This window comes from Brassica rapa, chromosome A04 (assembly GCF_000309985.2).
Source record: "Brassica rapa cultivar Chiifu-401-42 chromosome A04, CAAS_Brap_v3.01, whole genome shotgun sequence".
In the NCBI taxonomy this organism is placed as follows: Eukaryota; Viridiplantae; Streptophyta; class Magnoliopsida; order Brassicales; family Brassicaceae; genus Brassica; species Brassica rapa.
The window spans coordinates 19886529-19907115 of NC_024798.2; the positions used below are offsets into that span (position 1 = coordinate 19886529).

The following is a 20587-nucleotide window of genomic DNA, read 5'->3' on the forward strand; positions in this document are numbered from 1 at the left end:
CTACTACGGGTTACCTGCAAAACAAAGAGTCTAATGAGCAACTATTTTGCTCAGTGAGTCGGGTTTCTTAACAATTATTTATCCCCCCATTATGCATCAAACATTAAGCAACAAGGATCGATTATATTAAGAAATATGCAATGCAAAAATAAAGCAATCATGTAAACAAGCATCCACTCTTCACGAGTGGTTAGATCATTATCGATCATCGAGGAGTGCCTCTCGCCATTGGTTCCTATCTCGATACGAAGTCCATAACACATCCCTTCTTGCGCCCATTGACCCTAAACACAAAGTCTAAAAAGCCGATGACCCGGATAACACACTTGCCGCATCGTCATGCAGCTTTTTGATTTTTGATTCACTAATTTTGGCTCAAAGGTTTAAAATAGATTAAATAAAACCACTGTTTTGAAAATCAGACTCACTCGACATTAACCGGTTCAACCAAGTTTTCTATTTTTTTCTAGCTAATTAAAAATATTAATATAACACTCTATAACTGATTTATATATTTTTCAATATTTTAATTATAAATATAAATATAAACATATTTATATTAGGTAAAAATAATATGATATGTGCCATACAAAAAATCTTTAGATCAGAGAAAAAAATATCTTTTATTTAAATTTTTAAAACGAACCGAATTATTGATTTTAACGAATTTAATTGGTTTTGACGGTTTATTTTAAATCTAAATTTTAAAGCGACTTAGAAGATAAAATGAGTCATTGTTCAACTGGTTCGGTCCGGTTAAATAAAAACTAATCCCTTATATATTAAAAGAGGAGCATTGTAGTTAATGCTTTCACATCAACTTGTACACGTGTCCATTGGAGAGACACTCTCCCAAATAAATTTCCTTATTCACCGTTTCTATAGGCGGATTTCGTAGAGAGTTTCCTTACTCTCCCAAAATAAAACCAACTACATGTATGTATAGCTTTTTCAAGAAATTTTGCTATGAGTTCTCACATAAAGCTAATGCTTTGGAGTTCTCTCTTCCTCTTTCTTACCCACCTTTTACTTCAAACCCACTGTTATAAAAGAAACCTTCGGAGTTCTACGTGGTGACCGATTCAGGAAACGACGACACAGAAACCCCCAAGCCCGGAACGTTAATACACGATGTGTAGCAAGACGAGCTGCTCTAGATCATCTTCCAGCGAGACATGACCATTCATCTCAAAGAAGAACTCATCATGAACTCTTTCAAGACCATCGATGGTTGTGGCGCGTCCGTGCACATCGCTGGGAGCCTTGCATGACGATCCAGTATGTGACCAACATTATAATCCACAGGATTCATAAACATGACTGCAAGCCAGGTGGGCACGCTAAGGTGCGAAGCTCCCTACGACAATACGGGTGGAGAACGATATTGGACGGTGACGGTGTGTCGATCTTTGGAGGGAATCATGTTTGGGTTGATCACTGTTCATTGTCTAACTGTGAAGACTGGCTTATTGATGCTATAATGGGCCCGGCGGCGATTACTCTGTCTAACAATTACATGACGTATGATGATAAGGTCATGGTGCTTGGTCATAGTGATACTTAGACTCGTGACAAGAATATGCAAACTATGAGCATCCTTGAACTATAAAGAGTATCATTACTCTGTCTAACGTTGTTCTTAAACATGACTTATTCTTCTCACATAACTTTCTTCTTCAATGTGATCAAACTATGAGCATGCTTGAACTATAAAGAGTATAGAAGAGTATAGAGAGTCCCAAGAAGAGATAGGAAAAGAGAAGATGATGACGTCCCAAGAAGAGATAAGGAGTTCTCTGTTACTCAAGAGGACAAAACGGAGAGGCTGATGACGTCTTTTTCGTTTTCTCTTATAAGGGATTTGTGATACTATAATGTATTCAACGTACCATTAGTTTGTTACGTGAGAACGCCGAAGCATTACGATAACGTTACGTGAGAACTCCATAACTTCTGAAGGCAAACAGAATGGAGAAATTGTAACTTCTGATTTTTGGTTAACCGAACCGAACCGGTCGGTTCCGAGTTGGAAAGTCTATTGAAATCTGCGAAGATAACCAATTCGTTGGTTGCTGGCCAAGGCAAAAAATATATTGGAAATCAACGAAGATAACCAGGTATGGCAATATAATAAAATCGTATTGTGCTGGCCAAGGCAAATATGTATAATAATCAATTCGATTTTAACGGGGATTTTAAGTTACAAGCCTTAGGGTTTTACTCTTATATAAGACACACGTCCGCAACCATTCTTACTCATCTCAATCACTTAAAACCTAAATACTCTACCCTCATTCTTCTATAATGGCTGCGATAAATGTTATGTCGGATTTGAAACCGTTCAAGACTATGTGGAAGATTACGGTCAAGATCATACGTTTGTGGAAGCAATATTCGGCGGCCGGTGGCCTAACCATTGAGATGGTGCTAATCGACTCTAACGTAAGCATCCTATACTGATCATGTTACTAATATTGTGTTGGATTAATGTGTCATTGTCTAAAAGTTGAATATTTGATTTGTTTTTTTCAGGTCTAGCCATAAATATTGTTTTATGTATTGTTGTTACATACTGATTAGCTCTAGCCAAAAATATTGTTTTCACTTTGTCGTTTCGGTCAACTTTTATAAACAGATGATCGAAGTATATCAAATGCGTATAATGTGTCTGCTCTAGCTATAATCCCTCAATGCATGAAGTTGCAGCTTTGGAAGCAGTGTATGGATGAACTTTTAATGCCTATAATAGTGATTTCCTCAGTTTTATGTGAAGTTAAAATTTGTGAACTGGTTCTTAATATCATGCAGGCTCAATTTGTATATGTATTAATTTTATTGTTTATGTATATAACTAGATTTTCTGTATATGAAAAAAAAAATTTAAAGGACGAATCAATTTTATTTTTAATTCATTTTATGTTAGCATATTAACTTTCGATTGTTATATTGACCAAAACAATTGTTTCTATGTTAATTAATGGTATGTTTATATATTTATCAATCACTTTTTTATTTTTACATATACATATATATGTTTATATATATATATATGTATATATATATATGTAATTTAAGTGAATATCTATACAGTTAAATGTTCACCGTAAGTGAGCTTTCTAAATCAATAGGAATTTCGAAAAAACAGTATTTTAATGGTTCATTTGACTATTAACTAAATTGTAATGAAATGTATTTTTTTAAATTTTTTTCTTCAATTTTGTATCTGTTTAGAAATTTAAATATGATATGAAAGCTTAACTTCAGTATTGTCTAAACTTCATATAACATGAAACCAAATAAGTAGATATAGTCTTCCGGTTATGACCATAAAATCAAAAACTTCAACCATATTAACGTCGCCAATCTATATCCTCCTCATTAACACCCGAAACAATCAATCCAAAACAAATTAATATCCAAATTAATCAGAGTTAATGTTTTTTTATCTCGCAAATTACAAATTCAATCATTTCATCCCGCGCAAGGCGCGGATTATCACCTAGTTTTATTATTATTTGAAAATAATTAAAAATCTTGCCTTTTTTCTTTTCTCACTCTCTCTCTGAGTGTTCACACTGTAAGTTGATCTTCATCTTGAAACTTTGAATCGCGTAATGATGATCAAGCAAGTTAAGTAGCCTAGCTTACTACTACTACTACTCCACCGGAGAGATCTGGCCCTCCGTCTCATTAACGATGATCACCGACGCCGTGAATCCTCTCTCCGCATCCGACCACAAAAGGTATCGCCTTTTGTATCTTCTCCTTCATTGATGATATATCATCTAATGATTAGTTATCTCTGTGGTGCCAAGCCATCAACTTTTTAATGTCTCAATGGATTGTTGTAATAAAAGCTGCTAACGGAGATTCTTGTCTGAATTTTCTGTGAGAACATGTCAAAATCTACCAGGTTCTTGTATCTCCACAGTCTTTTTAATTTTTCTACTCTAGATACCTTCTTACTTACTTACGACTCACGAAAGATACCTTCTTGTGAGAACATGTCAAAAAGAAAACCTGGTTGGTTGCTAATGCTCTTTGTTATATACTTAAATTTGCAGTTCAACATCTAGATTATCTTGGAGTGCAGGTGGCTTGTGTTACAGCACCATGGTTTCTTTCCATCTTCATCAATATGCTTCCATGGGAAAGTGGTCAGGTTCCAAACCTTGATCTTGCCAGATTTTTTATTGATCAGCTCTTTATTTTTTTTATATTTATAAACTTAAGATCTTAAGTTACTTCCTTTCGCAAGAAATTTCGAAATTAAACTATTCTCATGAACCTAGCACATGCAAGCTACATATCACTATTTGTTAAGCGACTTTCATCCCATCAAATAATTCATTTCCACAAACTTGTATCATTCGTCAACTACTTTTATATCTACACGTTATTAGTTCCCAACGTAGCATGCGAAAAAAAAAAACATAGCATGCGGTGTTCTTGAAAAGATATCTACACGTTATGGTGGTGTTGTCTCATTCGATACATTCAAATTATAACGACAAGTTTCGGAAATTTTCTTCTAACGATTTAAGGGAAGATTAAATATGATCATTGGACTAGAGGAAACGAACCAACTCCGGTGTAAGGCTAATAGAGTTGAGGAAGCGATTCAGGACATGGATTTAGTCCTTGTGTTAATTAATTATTAGCTACACGACTGATTTATTTATAAGGTGGTGTTAACTGTTAATATTGGCCAGCAGTGTAACTTCATTAAGATGCTTAGTGAGATGGGGGTCTCCTCCTTAATTATGTGTTACTTACACCAACTATAATGTCATTCTTGTCTGTCGTCCTAACCTGTATTTTTTTGTTCATGGCGTTAATCAACTTGTATAGATCATTAAGGTACCATACAATTAGTATCTGTTGTGTAATGATTATACTTGACTTTGTTCGTGTATTGAGTAGGTTTTGGGAACACCACCAACAAAGGGAAGAAATATATCAAATGCATTCAATACTGTCCCAGTCTCCGTTGTGAGTATTTGCAACTTCTCTCACTTTCCTTCTTCTTGCAACATCTCACTTATTTTTATTTTCTTGAAACTTTTGTGATCTTGCCACTTAGCTCGATACATTGGTCCACCCGTTCTTTGATGAGCTTAGAGATCCCCTAATGCACGTTTCTTTCCTTCCACCACTATTCAACTTCAAGCCTCATGGTACTAACTACATTCTTCCTTGTCTTCCAAATTGTTGCCCAAGTGACTTAAAACTCATGGTGTTTTTTTTTTTTCTTTTTCTTTAATGTGTTGTGTGTGAAAGCAGAGCTTAAAGGTGTGCGCGTGCCCGTGGAGATAATGGCTAAGTTAGTACCTGAACATGCAGAGGAAGCAGGGTCCATGGCTCGGTTTGTGATTTTATCTGCTGTTAACTTGATTTTCTTTTCTCTTGGGCTTTGAACATTCTCATATTACTATTATTACATTATGAATATTGTATATTTCTTTTGTTATCATACAATTAGTACCCAATTAGCTCCTTTATACAGTTGGGATGGTAAAAAGCCTTTAAAATTTTGAATCTACCAGGCTCGGTCTAAGATCTCAGGTAACAGATTATCTGCATCTTGGAAGGGATCAAACTCTGGTGTATTGATAGATTAGTCACTAGTCAAATCCAATCAGGTTTAAACTCATGATGCAGTAATAGTCAAAACTTTATAAAACCATACATACGAGTATATAAACCCCTCAACGGGTGAAAAACAACAAAAGAAAAAAAAAAACACACAACCTCTTGGAGATTTCTACTTTATAGCAAAAATACTCATGTTGGTCGGAAAACTATGAAACCAGCGAAGAATCCTACTCAACGATTCCGGCACCTTCAATGTCAACTTCACCCATCCCTGTGTCCTCCTCTTCTTCTTCATTGCCGCTGATTTCTTCATTGTCCATTCTTAGCTTAGCCATGTGTTCTGTCAGCATCGTTCACTCACCTGTCAAAACACATTAGATGAAACCAATATTTAAGACTCCACAAATAAAGGAAAGCTAGTTCTTGTAATATGCAACTTGGGATGGTTCAACAACTAAAGAAGAAGATACTCACAGCCCTAGGTGCCTCCTTAACGACGAGCTTGCCCTTGTGTTGATCAATTGTCTCGGTGCAAGCTGCTATGGCTTCCGTTAGAATTTCAATCCCTTGGTCCTGTTTAATTATGTTATTAGTCACTGACAAGATTAAATACAATATATAGCTTCAAAATAAGAGATTGTCACTTCTTCCGTAACAGCAGGTACAACTTTAGTCACCTACAAATAGAAATATCCCAAGATCAGAACCATTACCAACAACTAAAACGAAGCCAGAGAAGAAAGTAATATACCTCCTGCCCATCAGGCCCAACTTCTTTGATCTCACGTGTGAGTGAACCCAACACAGAATCGGGATCTTGAAGGCCTGAAAAAAAAAACAAAACTAAGTAACAAATATCTACATGAATACAACAAAGGCTCAACTCAAAAGCATGACCATGTTTCCGGTACCCAATGTTCACATACAACTCCTGCAATAGCAAAAACTCAAATCATTGTACATAAATGTAGCTACTTTACGCTATATACATTTATTTTCATAATCAATATCACTAAAGATTCAATTTTTATCTACTCAAACTCAAAGTAAGCTACATTGGTAGTGAGCTTCAGAGAGTAAACACCAAACACGAGCTTAATCCCATGAAGCAGATTTTACTGTTCCAGAAGCATCTGATTGAAATGCCATGTACCTGAAGATCATCACCACAAACATTCCAAAAGATACAAATTAGAAACCGAGACTGAAGCATGAAGTGCACAGGATGAATCAAATGATGTATACAAAAATGCTCATGCCAGTTGAGCTACTGTGGGTTTGGGCTTGACTCCGGTTACAGTAAAAGCCCAATCATAACGTCTTCAGGCCCAATAGTTCTGCTACACCGTTTTGACGATTATAAACGTCTAACGGATTCAACGTCTCTGCAATTCTGTTACAGACGACGAGAACTGAGAAGAGAGAATCGAAGAGAAAGAGTTTCACCTGGGTGATTGATCGGAGACTGAAGTGGAAGAAGCTCCGGTGGTGTATGGTTCGCGGAGGATAGCAGAGGAGAAACGTCCTTGATTCCGCCATGGAAACTCACGAGCAGCGGAAGACGAAGAAACCGTCTTGAGAAGCATTTTTGACCGTTGAGATGCTTTCGCCAGAAAAGTGGACAAGGATGATGAAGAAGAAGACCGATGGAGGGGGTGATGATGATGAGGCTGTGGATCGTTGACACGTGTATGGACACGATTGATACATAGGTTAATGCGCGTGGAGAGCTTGTGGTTATTTTATCATCGATATTCCCGTGAACAGAGATGAATATCATGGCCCTATTTGTTTTTTTTTTTTTTGTATTTAATATTGATGCATATTTTTTCTTCTTTTATGTGAATTAAGTACTTTCACATGTTTCATTAACTAATTGACCTAATATGTTTTCCATAACTATTTATAAACAATATTAATCACTTTAACTTTTAATATTAGAGCTGAAATTTGGAAAATCACTTTGCATATAATAATATAGATATGATGGGTATTTAAAAATTAAATAACCAATGTATGATATAGTAGTAACATATAAATCAATTTTGAAAGAGGTGGCATGCATGTTTTCATATATACACTAGATTAAAAATTTAGAGGAAATTCTAACTTTACCTTGATATTACTTTTCAAATTTACATTTAAACGATAATCATTTTAATAAATACCTTATGTTTATTATGAAAATAAAACAAAATTAACTCTCCTGAATCATTTATAAATGTTTTAAAATTTTTTTATAAAAATTTATAAACTCAACCACACCCTCTAAATAATAATTTCTAAACAATACTCACTAAACTTTAAAACCCAAATATTATAATATTTTTCGATAAATTGTATTTTTTTATTAATTTATCCAACTTAAGGTATTTCAAGAAATTTCTCAAAACTTTATTCGTCTTACGATAAAATATAATTGTGTACTTCCATTGGGATTTAACTAGTTTCGTGTTGGATATTAACCGGTACTTTTAAATTTAAACCTTCACTAACTAAAATATAAAATATTTTTATTAGAAAAAACATAAAAAAAGTTATTTTCTCAGTGAGATTCCAACATGGTAAAAATTAAAAAAAATTATTATTTTTTCTTTGAAATTTATATGAAATAAGTACTAATTATAATATAATATTTGTTAATTTACGCTACCGAAGAAAAAAAAAGTTAAAAGATGAACGACATATTAATATTTGTTATTTATATTTATATTTGGTAACATAATACAATTTATTATGCCACAAACACTAACAACAATTAATAATATTATTATTTTTCCTGTGATAAAGACGTGTATTATTATAAATATTATTTGAGTTCCAATGTAGATAAAAAAAATCAAAATAAACACTCATTCTTTCTATGCCTTTGATAATGCATGCATGCGCACATCTCATCTTGCGGACCCACACAACGACCAATCCCAAGCCTTCCCCTTTCTTTGGTACATTCAGCTGAACAAATGGTCAAATCACATTTTCCATTTTTCGGTCTGTATATGTGTCGACAAGGAAATCTGTGTCCTTGAGCTTGAGCAGTCGTCATTACTCCTGTTATTATAATAGTTAAAACAAAACTTTAGTTTTCGTATTTAAATAGAAATTAATGTTTTTGGTAAAACATATGCTTAGAGAGTTTTTTGCATATTTATAAGGAAAAAAAACTTAAAGTATGAACATCTTCTTTCTTAATCATTGATTATTCTGGAAAAATTTTCTAAACCCAAAATTATAGAATTCGATAAAAAAATTATATCAGTACATAAAATAATATGATATCAGAATAACATTAATTTTAAATAATTTTTGAATATAATAATAAAATTGTAAATATAAATACCAACCGAACAGAAGAACTGTGACCATAAAGAAACCAATAATCGAAGGTTGAAAAGAATTTTTCATCTTAGATAATGAACTAGAGGTGTTTTAAAATTACAAAGAAATAGAAGTATATTTATAAATGAATAAAAAATTGAAACATATCTAATTTAAGCTATGTACCTTCTAAAATTCTGTTATAAAAGAAATCTAATTTGACCAAAACTCTTTTTCAAAAATTTAGATTTTTTTTATAGATAAAAAAGTTGAATTAGTCATTTTTAATATATTTAAAATATTTCTCGATATATACATAAAAACAACCAATCGTCAAAGCTCTGTGAGGCGCAATATACAAAGTGTGAAGATGATGTGGAAGGCACGGTCATGGTTCATCAAAGAATACAATAACAGGCTGTTCAACTGGCTGGTTGCGCTCTCTCTAGTAATGGTAGTGGTCGGACGGTTCATTATAAAGTTCATTTTGTTAAAAATGGCGGCGCATGGATACTCTTTATATACTGGATACATACACAAGGATGTTCTGGACAGTAGAATCTATTTTCTACAACCTAGTCTGTAACACTCCTGATCCGGACTAAATAAAAGTTAATTAGTTTGCCATGCACCAATCAAACAAGAATATGCACGACGAACTAAAGAACTCTAACCAGATCGAAGATACTACTACCACGTGCCCGAACTTTTGATCTGAGGTTCCCAGATCAGATCCGAAATCCTAAGATCATATGTCCAAGAACGGGTTTCCTAGCGATTCCAAGTTAAGGCTTTGCAACCCGAGTTTTAAACCGTTAGTTAGTTCGTCCCGGACTAGGACTAGTATCATATGGAATCCAAGCATTTTACAAACCCCTCCCCCCCTTTTTTTATTCATATATACTTTAAGTTCAACCACATCGAAAATTTATACATGCTCGGCGGATGTTCAAAACCATATCTTACATATTACAAAACGTACATGTTTGCAAAAGGTAGCAAATCTACACCAACAGCTTTGTGCTCCTCCGATCCCAAATGGAACCTACTACTACGGGTTACCTGCAAAACAAAGAGTCTAATGAGCAACTATTTTGCTCAGTGAGTCGGGTTTCTTAACAATTATTTATCCCCCCATTATGCATCAAACATTAAGCAACAAGGATCAATTATATTAAGAAATATGCAATGCAAAAATAAAGCAATCATGTAAACAAGCATCCACTCTTCACGAGTGGTTAGATCATTATCGATCATCGAGGACTGCCTCTCGCCATTGGTTCCTATCTCGATACGAAGTCCATAACACATCCCTTCTTGCGCCCATTGACCCTAAACACAAAGTCTAAAAAGCCGATGACCCGGATAACACACTTGCCGCATCGTCATGCAGCTACACGGTCGAGGGTAGCTAACCCTATCACACGTGTCTTCGCGTCCTGCCCGGAACTAATTTTGGTAAGGCCCCGGACAAGGCACGGGCCTCGAGTGGATACCAATGACTCTCACAACACTCAACCACAAAAGGTATCGCCTTTTGTATCTTCTTCTTCTTCTCCGTAGCTACTAGCTCCTTCATTGATGATATATCATCTAATGATTAGTTATCTCTGTGGTGCCAAGCCATCAACTTTTTAATGTCTTAATGGATTGTTGTAATAAAAGCTGCTAACGGAGATTCTTGTCTGAATTTTCTGTGATTGGGTTTTTATCAAACAGGGATGCTTATGGATTTTCTGTGAGAACATGTCAAAATCTACCAGGTTCTTGTATCTCCACAGTCTTTTTAATTTTTCTACTCTAGATACCTTCTTACTTACTTACTTCATACATTAGGCTTCTTTCCTTGTCTTAAATTTTGGTGATCCCATATTATAAGTTGTGAAAGATATCAGAAAACTTAAATTTAAGGGCTCACACACTATGTAGTACTAGTTTTTGGTTTTTTCTTCTTTTTTTACCTCGGACATTTCCAGGTCATCCTGCCCTAGATGATGATGGCAGCAACGCTCTGAGGAGATTGCTAACTGCTTATGCTAGGCATAATCCCTCTGTTGGATACTGTCAGGTATGTATATTCTAAGTTTGGTGACATGCTTACAAAATGATCATCTACCTGTAATTTATTGTCTTGTATTAAAAAAAAAAAAGAAAACCTGGTTGGTTGCTAATGCTCTTTGTTATATACTAAAATTTGCAGTTCAACATCTAGATTATCGTGGAGTGCAGGTGGCTTGTGTTACAGCGCCATGGTTTCTTTCCATCTTCATCAATATGCTTCCATGGGAAAGTGGTCAGGTTCCAAACCTTGATCTTGCCAGATTTTTTATTGATCAGCTCTTTATTTTTTTTCTAACGTTTCTTTTTGTTATAACAGTTCTCAGAGTGTGGGATGTGCTTCTGTTTGAAGGAAACCGTGTAATGCTTTTCAGAACAGCACTTGCATTGATGGAGTTTTATGGTACTCGGTTAAACCTCAGTCAGTGTCCATAATGTGATTTAAGTCTTATGGACTTACTAATCATAACCAGTAAACACAGGTCCTACACTAATTACAACCAAGGACGCTGGAGATGCGATTACTCTGCTTCAATCAATGACTGGCTCAACGTTTGAGCGCAGCCAGCTCGTCTTCACTGCTTGCATGGGTTACCAAGACTATGCTTTGAATAAGGACAATGCTTGCTCCTTGTATTTTTTGGTTTGGCGGGTAGATTGAGCAGTTAGAGCAAGGGGTGAGAGAGCTTCGAAAGCTTGTTTCTGATAAGAAGGATCAAGAAGCTGCTATGATACAGGTTTGCATTTCAGATTAATATGTGCTCTCTTCTAGCGCAAATTCAATGTATGCTGCTGACCACTTGAGAGAATAATAATGAAGGTGTTGATGGGGATCGAGCAAGAACATAAGGTAACGGAAGATGCACGGAGAGCTGCTGAGCAGGATGCAGCAGCGCAGAGACATGCTGCCCAAGTGCTTCAGTTAAATGAATGGTTTTTGCTTTGACTACTATTCCATTTTAACCAAAACAATGGTGTTAGGAAAAATATGAGGAAGCTGTTGCTGGGCTTGTTGAGATGGAGGAGAGGGCAGTAATGGCAGAGTCAATGTTGGAGGCGACTTTTCAGTATCATAAAGCACAACCGTGGTGAAGATATGAAATAAACATACAGATCGTCATTATCGATCCATCATCAACTAAACATAAGCTCTTTATGCCTCTCTTACTGCTTTTATTTATGGGAATAATGTTTGGGGTTTCCTAGCTCTTGCCCTTACAAAAGAACATAATAAAAACATATTATTTAGGTAGAGGAATTTTCTGGTATTTAGATGGCTTATAATATTGCTGAATGAAATATTATCATATCACCGAGCGTCAATGATTGACATGGTGATTTTTTTTACTGTGAAAGCTTCATCTTCACGCCGAGTATCAAGAGAATTTCCGCTGGCTACACAGTAACCTGTCTGTTTAGGTCAAGGAATCGACACTCCTTCACTTCCGAGCATCAAAACTACTGACGACATCAATCATTGGTCTATCCTCTACATGTTCTTGAACACACAAGAGGCCAATTTGCAAGCATCTTAAGATTTCACGTGGCCCGAACGTTGGTGATGAAGAATCTATGGCCGTGTCTACTATCTATAGACGTTGATCTTCATTCCAATTCCTCCACACCTGGTTCGTTGGGATCTTTTCTTATTAATATGGGGGTCAGAAACACAAATCGAATAAAAGAGTGGTGATTTCAAAAGCTTACATATCCCAAATTCCAATAAGTTACAGATTCAAAATTTATTTAATACCCATTTAGAAAAGAAACAAACAGATAAACGAGAAATTACAATGTTTCATATTTGAGTGACATGTAAGATAAGTTACACACAAACAAATTTCATAAATATGCAAAAGCTGTGTTTAGCTTTATGGACTGAAGCATTTTGGATATAATAATGATGCCAGTTTCGTATTAGGTGTTTTGTCTACGCATATGAGCATAATCATATTAAATATTAATTACTATATTTATTAATTAAAAATTACAAAACTTGCTGTTTTTTCTTTGAATTTCTCAATTTTAATTTTTTTGTGATTAATTTTTCGGATAACAACATAATATTAAGATTATATTTTTTAAATATGTTTTTATTTTCTGGATAACTTATATACATATATGTGTTTTAAATTTAAATTATTTTAAAATAAGATATAAATTACACAATTTGCTAAATGGTTACATGGTTGGTACATCTGAAACCTTAATATTATAGCTTTTTTCATTATCCTCAAATAGCATTCACATACACATAGAAAAAAGAGACATATGTGGTCTTGTGGTATCTTGGGAAATCTTAGCTTCAAATGCCATTAAACTAATGCTTAAGCGGTTAAGAGACATATATGTTGAACCGATTACACAATTTGCTAAATGGTTACATGGTTGGTACATCTGAAACCTTAATATTATAGCTTTTTCATTATCCTCAAATAGCATTCACATACACATAGAAAAAGAGACATATGTGGTCTTGTGGTATCTTGGGAAATCTCAGCTTCAAATGCCATTAAACTAATGCTTAAGCGGCTAAGAGACATATATGTTTAACCGATTACACAATTTGCTAAATGGTTACATGGTTGGTACATCTGAAACCTTAATATTATAGTTTTTTTCATTATCCTCAAATAGCATTCACATACACATAGAAAAAGAGACATATGTGGTCTTGTGGTATCTTGGAAAATCTCAGCTTCAAATGCCATTAAACTAATGCTTAAGCGGTTAAGCCCATCTTCTGAGCAAAGGATAGAGAAGAACGTATGGTGGCACGTGCCCCGTCTACTTTTTATTTATTTATTTATCTTAATAATCAGTACTAGAGTTTTAACCCGCACATCGTGCGGATATATTTTCATTTTATAAATATTTAATTTTGATATTATTATATAAATTTAAATATACAATTTATATCTTAGTGTTATGTATTTTATAACTTTTTAATTTTATTGTTTAAGTTTATTATTACTTTATTAATATAGGGGTTTGTTTTATACATTTTACTTTTTTATTATGTTTTTAAGTTTTCATAATTTGAAATAATCAAATAAAAAATATTCTTCAACATATGATTTTTGAAATTATATAGTTGTAGAAATAAAATTTTAATATATGTTAATAACTTCATTTGTATAAAAGTATATGATATGATTAACAAATTTGAACCCGTTTTAGTGGTAGATGATAAAAGCATTATATTACTTAATTACGAAATTAATTAATGAAATATTTAATAAAAATTATTTAAAATTTTAGTATGATTTTGTTAGAATTTTCTCAACAGATTTGTTATAACTGAAAATAAAATTCAAATCTATAGTTAAAATTAATTTATTATTAATATTCTTATTAATTGTTATGTCATATTATGTGATTAATGAAATAGTCCTAGTAGACTTCTAAATAGTAGATAAAAATGGTACTTCTCTTTTAATAGAGAAGATGAAACTTATATAAATGACCCAACTTAAAAACAAAATATGATGAAAAAGTTTGTCCTCTAGTCAAAATTAATCCTAGACCGTCCATGCTTCCATGCATCCATATATAGTAAAGTGCATATTGCTCCATTATATTAGGCAAGGATATTAAACTAAACCTCATCAAAATTAGAGTCTACAAAATTAACTACCAAGAATGTTGGGTGTCCATTGTCGTTAAAAAAGAAGAAGAAGAATGTTAGGTGTCCATTAACTTTAGCCGACAGTTAGTAACAAGATTCAAGTTCCTTCTGACTCTTCATAGGAATATATTCACTCTATATAAGCGATACATTAAGCCGACACTTCTCACTGTGTCTTACAGAAACCATTTATAAACAACACAAAATTCTTATTTAATTTCCATATACCATAGAAAAAAATAAGAAGATGGCTTGGATTGCTTCTGCGTTTAAGGCTTTGTGTTTGTCTTTCTTGTTCGTCAGCGTTGCATGTCGTTCGACCAACGGATCGAAGGTTTTCAATGTCCGACGCTATGGTGCCAATCCCGACGGCAAAACTGATAACGTCAACGTATGTTTAAAGCCGATAACCAAGCGCTCGTAGCTTGGTGGTAAAGGAGGTACAGCTGTACTGCCCGCCACCCGGGTTCGAGTCTTGGCCACAACGGATTTAACATCCCTTCCGTTGGGGCGCTGGACCCCTTTCGGGGGGATAGTTGGGATTGTGGCTGACCAGATACCAGAGTTATCAAAAAAAAAAAAAAAAAAAAAAAATGTTTAAAGCCGATATAAAAGGAATATTTTACGTACGAGAAATTTTTGTTTAATAATTATTTTGTTTTTGTTTCTTAACACGTACGTAGACGTTCACAAGTATATGGAAAAGCGCATGCGCAAGGAGTGGAAGTAGTAAAATCTACGTACCAAATGGAACATTCTATCTCGGTGGTGCGGTGGTGTTCGAGGGGCCATGCATAAATCAGATTGAATTCATTATAGATGGAACTTTATTGGCTCCTTCAAACCCCGGAGACATTAAAAATAAAACGTGGATCAACTTCAGGTACATTAACAATCTCCTAATCTCTGGTGCTGGTACACTAGACGGCCAAGGGAAAGAGTCATGGAAACTCAATGACTGCTCCAAAAACCCCAGCTGTCCTATACTAGCTATGGTATCATTTCTTAATCATTTTATACATTCCTATAATTTAGTATACAAAACGTTATTTGAAAAATATAGTTTTGAAGGAGGCACTAATTAACCACACAACTATATCTTATATCCAAGTCTGAGTAGTATTTTAATAGATTTGATTATTCTAACATGGGATTTGCATTTGTGAATAACTCGAGAATCAACGGGATAACATCACTCAACAGCAAAATGGGACACTTCGACTTCTTCTCCGTCCATCAGTTCAACATTACCGGAGTCACTATAAAAGCTCCTGGCGACAGCCCTAACACCGACGGGCTTAAGTTCGGGTTCTGTAGTAACATTCACATCTCCGACACACACATCGGAACGGGAGACGACTGTATCGCCATTCTTTCCGGAGTTACTGACATGGATATCTCTAATGTCAAGTGTGGTCCCGGACATGGGATCAGTGTTGGAAGCTTAGGGAAGGGCAAAGACGATAAGGATGTTAATGGCCTAACCGTAAGAGACACGGTTTTTAACGGCACAAGTGATGGTATTCGGATCAAGACTTGGGAATCTTCAATTTCTCAGATCGTTGTTTCTCACCTCGTGTACGAGAATATTCAGATGATTAATGTTGGAAACCCGATCAACATCGATCAGAAGTATTGTCCTTATCCACCCTGTAAAAAGAAGGTTAACTTTTCACGCAAGAAACAAACTTTCTTCTTTTTTCTATTTAGCACAATAAGCAACTAAATGAAAATAATTAAAAGTTGGGTTTCATTATTCTTTCAGGGAGAGTCCCACGTACAGATCCAAGACCTTAAGTTAACGAACATATATGGAACTTCGAAGAACAAAGTGGCGGTGAAACTAAAATGTAGCAAGAGCTTTCCGTGCAAGAACGTTGAGCTAGTTGACATAAACCTAGAGAACAAGGGATCCAAGGGTCCTTCCACTGCGGTATGTGAGAATGTTCACGGTTCTGCACATGGCAAGATGGTTCCTGAGCATTGTCTGAACGGTCCATGGTAATAATAACTGTGTGTTGTATTTGATATATTAATATAGTTTACCAAAATAAATATTCATACTTGGGTACATATCCCATTTGGTGCTTATGTACGTAAAATCGAATTTAATAAATCCTATATGCTAATCTCTATATACATTTAGTTTACCAAAAAAAGAAAGAATTTTGTGTGAAAAAATGACCATGTGTCGTATTTGATACTTGTATATATGTGTTCTGTACTTTGTACAATTTTGACAAACGGTGGCTTAGTGGTTGGTTGGGTGAAGAGTGTGTACAAAAACGAACATTGAGAGCCAACTACTTGAGCTTGAAATCCCAACAAATTCTCAACTAATTCCACATTTCATTTCATATTGGACTGTCTGCCAATACATATATGTATCTAGTAAGTGAAAAGTAACTTTCCAGTATGCCTTATATTGTTTTCTAAGCAACAGAAAAAAATATGGAGGACTAAAGTAAAGACAATGATATGTCATCTTTACAAGTCTATCAATGTATGAAAACATCTCAAGGACACTTAGCTTCAAAGCCAAGTGTAGTTATCTTCCTCACCTCCATCAATCATCATCTTATAAGATAAAGATGCCATATTATTTAGCTAAGAAAACCTTGCTAATTTGTCAGTTAGATATAAATGAATTATATCTTACGAAAACAAAGCATCAGTTAGGAGACAAGACAACCACTCTCTTGCGTCAACATTTACCTATTCATTACCCTAAGTATCATTATTATTATTTTGCTAATTCCCAAATTTTCTTCGCCAAATATAATCATAACCATATTATAAATGACCTAATCATTGTACGTTACACATCTTTAGTTTTTTCTTGAAGCAATTCCAGTATAAGTTATTTTGGCTTCCTCCTTCCACATATTATTTGCAGGTTTCAGTAGAATGAGATCATCAAAACCCCAAAGTGTTCATTTCTTAACATTTTGAATACTGAAATCACATTTAAAACACTCCATTCTTCTCACTGTTCTTCAAATCCTAAACATGAAACCTTCATCACCAATCTCCTTTACCTCTTCTTCCCTTGCTCCTTCACTTCCTAGAAAACACCGTCTCTCTCCTTACCTCTTCACACTCTTAATCTTCATCTTCTTCGTCTCTGTTCTCTATGGAGAAGACTTCATGTGCATCTTTGGCCAGCTTGAGCCCACTTTTTCCCTACGGCCCTCTCAAGCAACTGGTAACCAATTTTTCCACTGAAAATTTTGTTTTGAGTTCTTGTTGGAAACTAGACATTGAGATTGTCTTTCCTTTTGACTTTTTGGGGTTTCAAGAAAAGAACAAGAAACCACAGAAGCTCGCGTTTGCTATCGGTAAAACAGAGGAAAACTGTGACGTGTTTAGTGGCAAGTGGGTGAGAGACGAAGTCTCCCGACCACCGTACGAGGAATGGGAGTGTCCGTACATTCAACCTCAGCTTACATGTCAAGAACACGGTCGTCCCGACAAAGACTACCAGTTCTGGCGGTGGCAACCCAACCACTGCGATCTCCCCTCGTAATCTTACTCTCTCTCTCTCACTTTATTCACTAGGTTTCCTCTGTTGCATGTATAACTCTGTTTCCTCTGTTTCATAGATTCAACGCCACGCTAATGCTAGAGACACTGAGAGGGAAGAGGATGATGTACGTAGGAGACTCACTAAACCGTGGAATGTTTGTATCAATGATTTGTCTTCTTCATCGTATCATCCCTGAAGATCAGAAATTCATTAAAACTACTGGTTCACTCACTGTCTTCACTGCCAAGGTAACTCTATCTACTTAAAACCTAAGTCATCACCTTTCTTATTTTTTTTTTGTCTATGTTTTGCAATATCTCACCTCATTTAGAGATTATTATCTCTATGTTCAGGAGTATAACGTGACGATTGAGTTCTACTGGGCACCGTTTCTTCTAGAGTCTAATTCAGACGATGCAATAGTTCATAGAATATCAGATAGGGTTGTGAGGAAAGGCTCAATTAACAAACATGGTCGTCACTGGAAAGGCGCTGATATAATCGTCTTCAACACTTATTTATGGTGGATGACTGGCTTGAAGATGAACATCTTGTAACCATTTTTATAACTTCAAATCCTATAACTATACATATTAATCACATAACATTGTTTTTTTTGATATGGTTTCATGGGGTTGTGTATATATATAGGCAAGGATCGTTTGATGATAAGGAGAAGGTTATCGCAGAGGTATCGACTGAAGATGCGTACAGAATGGGGATGAAGAGTATGTTGAGATGGGTGAAGAACAATATGGATCGTAAGAAAACTAGGGTTTTCTTCACAAGCATGTCTCCAACTCATGCCAAGTTAGTGACTTTGACCGTTCTAATAGAGAAATTTAGCTAATAAATAATGCAAAAGATTGTTAATCCACTTTTATTATACAAGATGTTCTGCTATAAACTCCATGAACTGCTTAATTTACTTACGAAATTAATAAATTTATTGTTACTTTCGTAGCAAGAAACTAATTGGTCAGGGTTTTTTTGTTTTGTTTTATGATGTTTTTTAGGGGCATAGATTGGGGAGGTGAGCCAGGTCAGAACTGCTATAATCAGACAACACTTATAGAAGATCCAAACTACTGGGGATCAGATTGTCGGAAAAGCATAATGAAAGTGCTTGGAGAAGTGTTTGGGAGATCGAAAACACCGATAACGTTACTAAACATAACGCAAATGTCGAACTATCGGAGAGATGCGCACACATCGATATACAAGAAGCAATGGAGTCCACTGACGGCGGAGCAGCTAGAGAATCCGACGAGCTATGCGGATTGTGTACATTGGTGCTTGCCTGGCCTTCAAGATACTTGGAATGAGCTCCTCTTTGCTAAACTTTTCTATCCTTGAGAGAGACGACACCGTTTTGTCCATTGAGAGAAACGATACCGTTTTTGCCTTTTGAGTTTGGCGAGAGACCTATACTCTGTGTATTCATTGAATTTATGGCTTTGATTGGTGACATGAGTTAGAGTTGATTTAGTTTGATTTAGGGTTGTAACTCAAAAATGTTACCAATCATACATTAATTTAAAATTTTTGATTTTAAGTTTGAGTTAATATATGTTATGATTGCTGTATAATTTTGAGTTACTTCCTTTATAAAATTGCTAACTCAAAAGTTAACTCTACATCAAGGAAAATCTCATGTTTTAAGGTTGAGTTAGCATTTAATGATTTTTTTTTTAAGAAATGAAACGAGAACAAATGATAGGAATAGTAATTAGTATTTTTTGTCGGCGTAATTAGTATTATGTCCCTTATTTATAGCCGTTCTATATGATAGTGACTTTAGAGATGACTAACATAACTATATATTCTACAACCTATTAGGTTACTTTATGGTACATCACTACTAACATATTACAACTCAATGTTAATACTACGTGTCACCAGTCGGAGCCTATATCTTCTTGTTGTGGCCTCTGAGTCTGAGGTATGTGGCCAAAACGAAGAAGTGGTCTCTAGTGTAATCTTTTGGTGTTCATAACATTACTCATTTGATTATGATGGTTATAATTAGCCCATTATTTATAGTTTTAAAGAGAAAGAAACAAACGGAGAACTACCTAGCAAAGCGGTTCTCACATTGGCTCTGCTTCTCATCGCATCATTTTTTGCGTTTTTCTTGTTTAATCAGAAGTGTCTGGACCGATATTCTATTACTTCTCCATGGAAGTAATCCTGAGGAATAATCCCGCCCTAACTTTTCTAATTAGATCTAATACGTAAATATATGTTCCTCTAGTCAAACGATAACAATTTAGTTTCTTGCAAAACTAGAACCGGTTTACGGTTTACTTCAACTCATGAGTTACATTACTCTCACACAGAAATGCATCTAAAACTAACTCTCATTGTATTAGAAGCTAAAACATAGGTTAAAAACTAGTTTATATGACAGTCAACTCTTCGTTTGTTTCCATTTAGTAATATTTGCTGGAATATAATGTGGT

The 20587-nt window shown here is 34.9% G+C and overlaps 5 protein-coding genes across 36 annotated transcripts; 4 read left to right on the forward strand and 1 right to left on the reverse strand.

The window, feature by feature from the left end:
- The first annotated feature begins 764 nt into the window (after positions 1-764).
- LOC117133713 (shaggy-related protein kinase epsilon-like) lies at positions 765-5497 on the forward strand. Of its 9 annotated transcripts, none has more exons than XR_004457689.1 (6): positions 3537-3743; positions 3816-3913; positions 4065-4157; positions 4924-4992; positions 5084-5177; positions 5284-5497. XR_004457689.1 is itself a non-coding variant. In XM_033290563.1 (6 exons), exons 2-6 carry the CDS (start codon positions 3897-3899, stop codon positions 5415-5417), a joined length of 378 nt encoding a protein of 125 aa, XP_033146454.1. In that variant the 5' UTR covers positions 3545-3743; positions 3816-3896; the 3' UTR covers positions 5418-5497. The 9 variants fall into 9 exon arrangements, 3 of the variants coding, with proteins under 3 accessions (XP_033146453.1, XP_033146454.1, XP_033146455.1); XR_004457688.1 differs by having other exon boundaries at positions 3539-3743; positions 3858-3913; XM_033290563.1 differs by having other exon boundaries at positions 3545-3743; positions 4094-4157.
- Positions 5498-5656: 159 nt separating this feature from the next.
- LOC117133712 (eukaryotic translation initiation factor 2 subunit alpha homolog) lies at positions 5657-10588 on the reverse strand. Of its 23 annotated transcripts, none has more exons than XR_004457683.1 (7): positions 8940-10588; positions 7042-8646; positions 6651-6748; positions 6507-6526; positions 6347-6420; positions 6070-6272; positions 5657-5956 (listed from the first exon to the last, which is right to left on the reverse strand). XR_004457683.1 is itself a non-coding variant. In XM_033290560.1 (7 exons), exons 2-7 carry the CDS (start codon positions 7132-7134, stop codon positions 5939-5941), a joined length of 351 nt encoding a protein of 116 aa, XP_033146451.1. In that variant the 5' UTR covers positions 7135-8646; positions 8940-9043; the 3' UTR covers positions 5657-5938. The 23 variants fall into 23 exon arrangements, 5 of the variants coding, with proteins under 5 accessions (XP_033146451.1, XP_033146447.1, XP_033146450.1 ...); XR_004457681.1 differs by having other exon boundaries at positions 6493-6526; XR_004457682.1 differs by having other exon boundaries at positions 6070-6168; positions 6240-6272; positions 6651-8646; positions 8940-10584.
- A 100-nt stretch (positions 10589-10688) lies between these two features.
- LOC108871579 lies at positions 10689-12279 on the forward strand. 2 transcript variants are annotated; one of them, XM_033290568.1, is made up of 5 exons: positions 10689-10981; positions 11114-11211; positions 11291-11374; positions 11454-11708; positions 11792-12279. In XM_033290568.1, exons 1-4 carry the CDS (start codon positions 10947-10949, stop codon positions 11630-11632), a joined length of 396 nt encoding a protein of 131 aa, XP_033146459.1. In that variant the 5' UTR covers positions 10689-10946; the 3' UTR covers positions 11633-11708; positions 11792-12279. The 2 variants fall into 2 exon arrangements, 1 of the variants encoding a protein (XP_033146459.1); XR_004457697.1 differs by having other exon boundaries at positions 10693-10981; positions 11114-11206.
- A 1901-nt stretch (positions 12280-14180) lies between these two features.
- LOC103865787 (exopolygalacturonase) lies at positions 14181-16732 on the forward strand. The gene is made up of 4 exons (XM_009143636.2): positions 14181-14990; positions 15283-15594; positions 15720-16262; positions 16365-16732. Exons 1-4 carry the CDS (start codon positions 14847-14849, stop codon positions 16602-16604), a joined length of 1239 nt encoding a protein of 412 aa, XP_009141884.1. The 5' UTR covers positions 14181-14846; the 3' UTR covers positions 16605-16732.
- Positions 16733-17042: 310 nt separating this feature from the next.
- On the forward strand, positions 17043-19711 carry LOC103865788 (protein trichome birefringence-like 33). Its single transcript, XM_009143637.3, has 6 exons — positions 17043-17804; positions 17899-18121; positions 18202-18373; positions 18479-18678; positions 18777-18935; positions 19142-19711. The coding sequence occupies exons 1-6, from the start codon at positions 17609-17611 to the stop codon at positions 19479-19481; spliced, it is 1290 nt and encodes a 429-aa protein (XP_009141885.1). The 5' UTR covers positions 17043-17608; the 3' UTR covers positions 19482-19711.
- Positions 19712-20587: the final 876 nt, after the last annotated feature.